Raw genomic sequence first — 7,500 nt, 5'->3', positions numbered from 1 at the left:
CACACACACACACAAACACACAAACGCACACACACACTCACATACACACAGAGTCAAACATACCCTGGACTGAGCTTTCTCTAGGAGATGGGAAAAATCTCCTTGACCGAGAAGAGACCCTTTGATAACCTTTGTACACACACCCTTTCATACACACACACAGACACAAACATACACACACACACACACACACACACACACACACACACACGCACGCACTCACTCTCACACATACAAACACACACACACACACACACACACACACACACACACACACACACACGCACGCACTCACTCTCACACATACAAACACACACACACACGCACACATTGCCCCCTTTTCTCTCTCTACACACACAGAGAAATAAGCACATAGAGTCCTCCCAGATACACACAAACACACACACACACCTAATTAAAAATATTCAAAACAGCATGTTCACATACACACACACACACACACACACACACATACACACACACAAACACACACAAACAAACACATAAACACTCTTTCATACACACACACACACACACACATTGCCCCCCTTTTCTCTCACTCTACACACACAGAGAAATAAGCACATAGAGTCCTCCCAGATACACACACACACACACACACACACACACACACACACACACACACACCTAATTAAAGATAAACTAAATATCATGTGTACATGCACATACACACACACACACACACACAGGTCTGCGCTGACATAATGTGTTTTCTCAGTCATGCTGTTCTCCGACAGGCACCATGCCTCTGGGGACTCAGGGTGACTGGAGGCGATGCCTTTACACTTCACCGCCCAACAAGTGGCAAACGCTTCCAGGTCAGAGGTCATGTTATTCTTGAAACATTAGAGCGAGGAGAAGAACACTTTGAGTTTAAAGAGAGAAAGGGAGAGGAGAGAGAGAGCGAGAGAGAGTGAGAGAGAGAGAGAGAGTGAGAGAGAGAGAGAGTAAGGGGGGACAGAGAATGAGGTGTAAAAAAAAAGAGGTACTCACTGCTCGTTGTTGTATCATTATTGAAGTCCAAGGCTTCCACAATCAAAGTGTATGACCTCTGAGAGAGTGAGAAAGACATAGAGATTATAAGTCACGGAAACACATCACAGCTGTTTTGACTTCACTTTTACTTGTTTACCTCAGTGCATCTACTGTTTACCATGTCATTACACAGCCACATGTGCACACATACACATACAAATACACACACACACACACACAAACATGTGTACGCACACACACACACGCACACGCACACGCACACGCACACACACACACACACACACACACACACACACACACACACACACACACACACACACATACACACACACACACACAGAGGTTATCCCAATGATCATTGTTAATCTTTAAATAACAAGAACCATAATCCCCTTAAGAGGCAATGTTTCCCACAGGGATAGAGGGATATTTTCTTTTGGAGTATGTGCGCGTGTTTGTGTGTGTGTGTGTGTACGTCTGTGTCTGCGTGTGTTTAAGGGGCACTTCAATTAGTAACACACACAAAGAAAAACACCTTTCAACACTAAATACACCCCACCACATACACACACACACAAACACACAAGCACACACACACACACAGCCCACATACTGTACAAACCACATGAACACAACATACATACACACACACAGCCCACGTACAAACCACATGAACACACACACACAGACACACAAGCACACATGCACACGCACACACACACACACACACACACACACACACACACACACACACACACACACTGCTGCCAGGCACAAATACACCACTGCTATGTTGCAATCATGTCCTGGGCAGCACCCTATGAAAAGCTTCTCCAGGTTCTCCCTCCCCATCACAGCTTGGCTACACTGAACCTGCACACTGTGATGTGGTCGGGCCCTTCAAGATTGCACATTCCACAGACACACACATACAGTATATACTCAAATAGGCTCCATTCAAATATGTACATTATCTATACTGACATTGTTATGTAACATTTGACATATTTATACTGGCAGACCAGTGTGGTACCAATTGACTCACGGCGGATGTGTAATAAATAAATACATTAATACATAAAAAAGTGCAATAAATTAATAATACAATCACTTTAATCCTGCCTATCTAACTGTCAAGTAACCAAGACAACAACTTTGCCGAGGACATAACACTAATCCCAAATCTAACCCTATTTGTGTCAACACAGTGTCATCAGATTTGTTGATTGGTTTATTGTTCAGAGTAGGCCACCCAAATGAAGGTTCCCTTGGTAACAAGGTTTTGAAATAGAGAATGGCGATTCTTTGATGTAGTGGCAAAAGTTATCTTGCTATCTGAACTCATCATGCAGCAGACATGCACACACACACAAACACACACACACACACACACACACAAACGTGCAAAAACATGCACACAAAGTCAAATGGGAACACAGACACACATACACATACACACACACACACACACACAAAGTCAAATGGGTACAAACACAGACAGACACACACACACACACACACACAAAGTCAAATGGGCACAAACACAGACACACACACACACACACACACACAAAAACCCAAACACTTTTGATGCTGTAACATCAGCGAAGGCGAATCCCCCCCCCTGCCACAGACAGCCACACCACGGCGCAGGCAGCTAACTGATCCCCAACCAGTGTGCCAGCCGTCCTGTGGGCGCGCCGCGGGATCACGGGGGGTCACGGCGGAGGCACCCGAGGCCAGTCGGGGTCATGTGGGGCAATTAGCCTCGCCTCGACTCGACCCGACTCTTTATGCGCCTGTGGTCGTGCAACAGATCCCTGATCCACCGCCACCATCCAGCCCTGGGGTTAGCCAATCAGGCTCGCTAGCCGCGGTCCGCCCTTACACAAACAAAACCCACTCACTCGCTCTCACGGTATGTGTGTGTGTGTGTGTCTGTGTACATCTGTCTCTGTGTGTGTGTGTTTGTGTGTGTCTGTGTGTGTGTGTGTGTGTGTGTGTGTGTGTGTGTGTGTGTGTGTGAAAGAGACAGCAAGAGAGAACTATGCCAGGAACTGAACAGTGGCGGAGAGAGACAGATCAAAGTCTGTGTTGAAAGGAAGGAGTAAGAGTGAATGAGAGTGAGAGAATGAGAGAGAGAGAGAAAGAAAGACTATTTTGTTTCATTCCCTTGTGTCATCCTCTCTTTCAACAAACAGCCCACAATTCCTTAACCAGGTAAAAAAAAGTGTGTGTGGGCGAATCTGTTTTAGTGTGTGTGTGTGTGTGTGTGTGTGTGTGTGTGTGTGTGTGTGTGTGTGGGTGTGTCTCTGTGTGTGTGTGTGTGTGTGTGTGTGTGTGTGTGTGTGTGTGTGTGTGTGCGTGCGTGCTTGTACAGGTATAGTGGTCCATGCCATCACTTTGAACACCATCCAGCCCCAACAGCCTTCTCCTCTCTCCTCACACTCTCCTATCAACATTCACACACAGGCTCCTGTCGTAGCACTGCTCAATGAAAACCTCCCGGAATCACACACACACCACACACACACACATACACACACACACACACACACACACACAGACATGCTGTCGACGGCAAACAGGAGTTAGTGTAAGAGTGGGAGTTTGCTGCTCTTATTTGGAGTGCTGCCTAGACTACCAAGGCAAGGCCACACGCACACACACACAAACACACACAGAAACACACACTCACTCTCACACACACACACACACACACACAAATGCATTCTTGGAAAGACATACAGAGGACGGTGTGTCAAAGTTTACTCTTCGTGGAGGGGTGTAGATCTGGCTGAAGTGTATTTTAGAGGGAATGACAGTCAACAAATTACAACTGAGTCATCACTCTCGTTCTCTCGTTCTCTCCCTCTCTCTCTGTGTGTGGTGTGTGTGTGTGTGTGTGTGTGTGTGTGTGTGTGTGTGTGTGTGTGTGTGTGTGTGTGTGTGTGTGTGTGTGTGTGTGTGTGTGTGTGTGTGTGCATGTCTGAGTGAAAAAGAGGGTGAATGTATAGCCTAATTTGCTGTTGCATTTGTCTGCATGTGTGTGTGTGTGTGTGTGTGTGTGTGTGTGTGTGTGAGAGACTGTATGTCTTTATGTGTGTGTGTGTGTGTGTGTGTGTGTGTGTGTGTGTGTGTGTGTGTGTGTGTGTGTGTGTGTGTGTGTGTGTGTGTGTGTGTGTGTGTGTGTGTAAATATGTTCATCAAACCAGCACCTACACGGAACATGCAACCACTGAGCTCTTTGCCTGTTAACCTGGTAAAAGGCTTTTTCTCTCTCCCTCTGGCCGTACACCTTTACAGAATTCATCGTGTTCCAGTTGTTTTCTCTCTCTCTTTCACTCTCTCCACACTCTTTCTGTTTCTCTCTATCTCTCTTTCCTCTCTCCCTTTACCTGAACAGAAGAGCATGTTCATTTGTCCTGTTCCAGCAGCTTTTTTCTTTCTCTCCCTCTCTCTCTCTCTTTTTGTTTCTCAAGTGTTTGTTTAGTTTTTATGTCAGGAGAGAGAGAAAGGGGGGGGGGGGGGGGATGAGTGTGCTCTGGCCTCCTGCCTAACTACACGCTCTGCACTCTCCTGCGTCCCGAGCACAGAAGCCTCGGCCTGCCCCACAGTCCCACTCACCGCTCTCCCATAGACAGAGAGAGTGAGAGTGACAGAGAACAAGTGTGGGAAAAAAGTTCAAACACCAGCGAAAACTGGACAAGTTCGGGCATGCATAGAGAGAGGGGGAGAGGATAGAGAGAGAGTGAGAGAGAGGGAGAGTAGAGAGAGAGTGATAAAGAGGGAGAGGGAGAGAGAGAGAGTGATAGAGAGGGAGAGTAGAGAGAGAGTGATAAAGAGGGAGAGGGAGAGAGAGAGAGTGATAGAGAGGGAGAGTAGAGATAGAGTGATAAAGAGGGAGAGGGAGAAAGAGAGAGTGATAGAGAGGGAGAGTAGAGAGAAAGTGATAAAGAGGGAGAGGGAGAAAGAGAGAGTGATAGAGAGGGAGAGTAGAGAGAAAGTGATAAAGAGAAAAGAGATAGAGGGAGAGAGTGATTGAGAGAGAGTGATAGAGAGGGAGAGTAGAGATAGAGTGATAAAGAGGGAGAGGGAGAAAGAGAGAGTGATAGAGAGGGAGAGTAGAGAGAAAGTGATAAAGAGAAAAGAGATAGAGGGAGAGAGAGTGATTGAGAGAGAGTGATAGAGAGGGAGAGAGAGTGATAGAGAGAGGGGGGGATTTCAGGTTGAAGCACCTTTGGTAGAACATTCCTCTATCAGTCACCTAGTGTCAGAGATCAATTAGACTTACAACAACACTCTGGTTTAATACGTATAATAAAATTAAATAAAAAAAACGTCCAAGGAAGAGGTAGAGAAAGAGGGGAAGAGGGAGGTAGAGAGATAAACAGAACAGTAAGAGGGAGACTCGGCATAAGAAACACTGTAAGTCTGTGCAGCTTCTAAGTTCCCTTGGCCATCATAAACATCGTATAAAGGACAAGCTTGGGTCTGGAAAAGGGTATGCGCTTCCTGACGGTACAGGGCTGAAGGGCATCTTCACACACACACACACACACATACACACACACACACACACACACACACACACACACACTCACACTTCATGAGCACGGTGAGGAACAGAGCCAAGAACCCTGTGCTGTCCCTATGAATGCCTTCCATCCCAATGAAGAATTGATGTAGCATGTATCTGACATATTTACTGATGAGCTATAAAAACTACACAAACTATAAAAGTGTATAACTTCCAAAATCTTAAAGAAGGAAGTGCAGTTGAAATTAGAAAATAACAAAAAAAATGACATCATGTGAGCGAGTGAGATGCTGAAAACCCTCTGTGTGTTTTTTTAGGAAAGAGTCTGTAGCCTGGCCTGAAAAAAGGAGAGGGCAAACTTCAACCAGGCTTTTAAAGCACTGCCACCACATAGTGTGAGAGAGAGAGAGAGTCAGAAAGGGAGACAGAGCGTGTGTGTGTGTGTGTGTGTGTGTGAGAGAGAGTGATAGAGAGATAGAGTAGCGAGAGAGTGATAAAGAGGGAGAGAGAGTGATTGAGAGAGAGTGATAGAGAGGGCAAACTTCAACCAGGTTTTTAAAGCACTGCTACCACATAACTCACTGAGAGAGAGAGAGGGAGACTGAGCTTGTGTGTGAGAGAGAGCGAGAGAGAGAGAGTGATAGAGAGATAGAGTGTGTATGAGAGAGAGAGAACAAGTGATAGAAGGAGAGAGAGAGAGAGAAAGAACAACAGAGAAATAGAGAGTGTGTGTGAGAGAGCTCTTATCAGACTGACTGGCCGATGGACCTGCCCAAACTGGCTCTCGTTCCCTCAAAGTCTCCCTCTCCCACCCCGTGTCCTCTCTCTCCTGTCTGTCTCCCTCTCCATGCTGTCTCCCTCTCCCACCCCGTGTCCTCTCTCCTGTCTGTCTCCCTCTCCCACCCCGTGTCCTCTCTCCTGTCTGTCTCCCTCTCCCACCCCGTGTCCTCTCTCCTGTCTGTCTCCCTCTCCCACCCCGTGTCCTCTCTCCATGCTGTCACCCTGTCCATGCTGTCTCCCTCTCCCATCCCGTGTCCTCTCTCCATGCTGTCTCTCTCTCCATGCTGTCTCCCTCTCCCACCCTGTGTCCTCTCTCCTGTCTGTCTCCCTCTCCCACCCCGTGTCCTCTCTCCTGTCTGTCTCCCTCTCCCACCCCGTGTCCTCTCTTCTGTCTGTCTCCCTCTCCCACCCCGTGTCCTCTCTCCTGTCTGTCTCCCTCTCCCACCCTGTGTCCTCTCTCCTGTCTGTCTCCCTCTCCCACCCCGTGTCCTCTCTCCTGTCTGTCTCCCTCTCCCACCCTGTGTCCTCTCTCCATGCTGTCTCCCTCTCCATGCTGTCTCTCTCTCCATGCTGTCTCTCTCTCCATGCTGTCTCTGTGTTAGATGTTCTCGTGTGTTTTAAGGTTACAGCAATGTTAAGGTTGGAATTCTAGTTCAGTAGACAAGTGATGAAACCCGACCTCTCTCTCTTTCATTTCATCTGTTTCTCTCTGTCTGTGCCTCTCTCTCCTTCATTATCTCTTTCTCTCTCTGTCTGTGCCTCTCTCTCTCTTTCTCTCTCTGTCTGTGCCTCTCTCTCTCTCTCTTTCTCTCTCTGTCTGTGCCTCTCTCTCTCTTTCTCTCTCTGTCTGTGCCTCTCTCTCTCTCTTTCTCTCTCTGTCTGTGCCTCTCTCTCTTTTTCTCTCTGTCTGTGCCTCTCTCTCTCTCTCTTTCGCTCTCTGTCTGTGCCTCTCTCTCTCTCTTTGTCTCTTTGTCTGTGCCTCTCTCTCTCTCTCTTTCGCTCTCTGTCTGTGCCTCTCTCTCTCTCTTTCTCTCTCTGTCTGTGCCTCTCTCTCTTTTTCTCTCTGTCTGTGCCTCTCTCTCTCTCTCTTTCTCTCTCTGTCTGTGCCTCTCTCTCTTTCATTATCTCTTTCTCTCTCTGTCTGTGCCTCTCTCTCTCTCTTT

At 47.3% G+C, this 7,500-nt stretch overlaps 1 protein-coding gene across 2 annotated transcripts in view; it reads right to left on the bottom strand.

The window, feature by feature from the left end:
- jag1a (jagged canonical Notch ligand 1a) overlaps nt 1-7,500 on the bottom strand; it is a gene marked incomplete at its 5' end in the record, with an annotated part of 46,011 nt that overhangs the window by 33,040 nt on the left and 5,471 nt on the right. For both annotated transcript variants that reach the window (XM_080836476.1, XM_080836477.1), the window contains one exon: nt 1,015-1,072. In XM_080836476.1, the coding sequence (XP_080692602.1) occupies nt 1,015-1,072 (58 nt within the window). The remainder of the gene's footprint in view (nt 1-1,014; nt 1,073-7,500) is intronic.

Source organism: Sprattus sprattus (assembly GCF_963457725.1).
Source record: "Sprattus sprattus genome assembly, chromosome: 1".
In the NCBI taxonomy this organism is placed as follows: domain Eukaryota; kingdom Metazoa; phylum Chordata; class Actinopteri; order Clupeiformes; family Clupeidae; genus Sprattus; species Sprattus sprattus.
The sequence above is the reverse complement of the archived record's forward strand: the minus strand, read 5'-3'. Positions and strand labels throughout refer to the sequence as shown.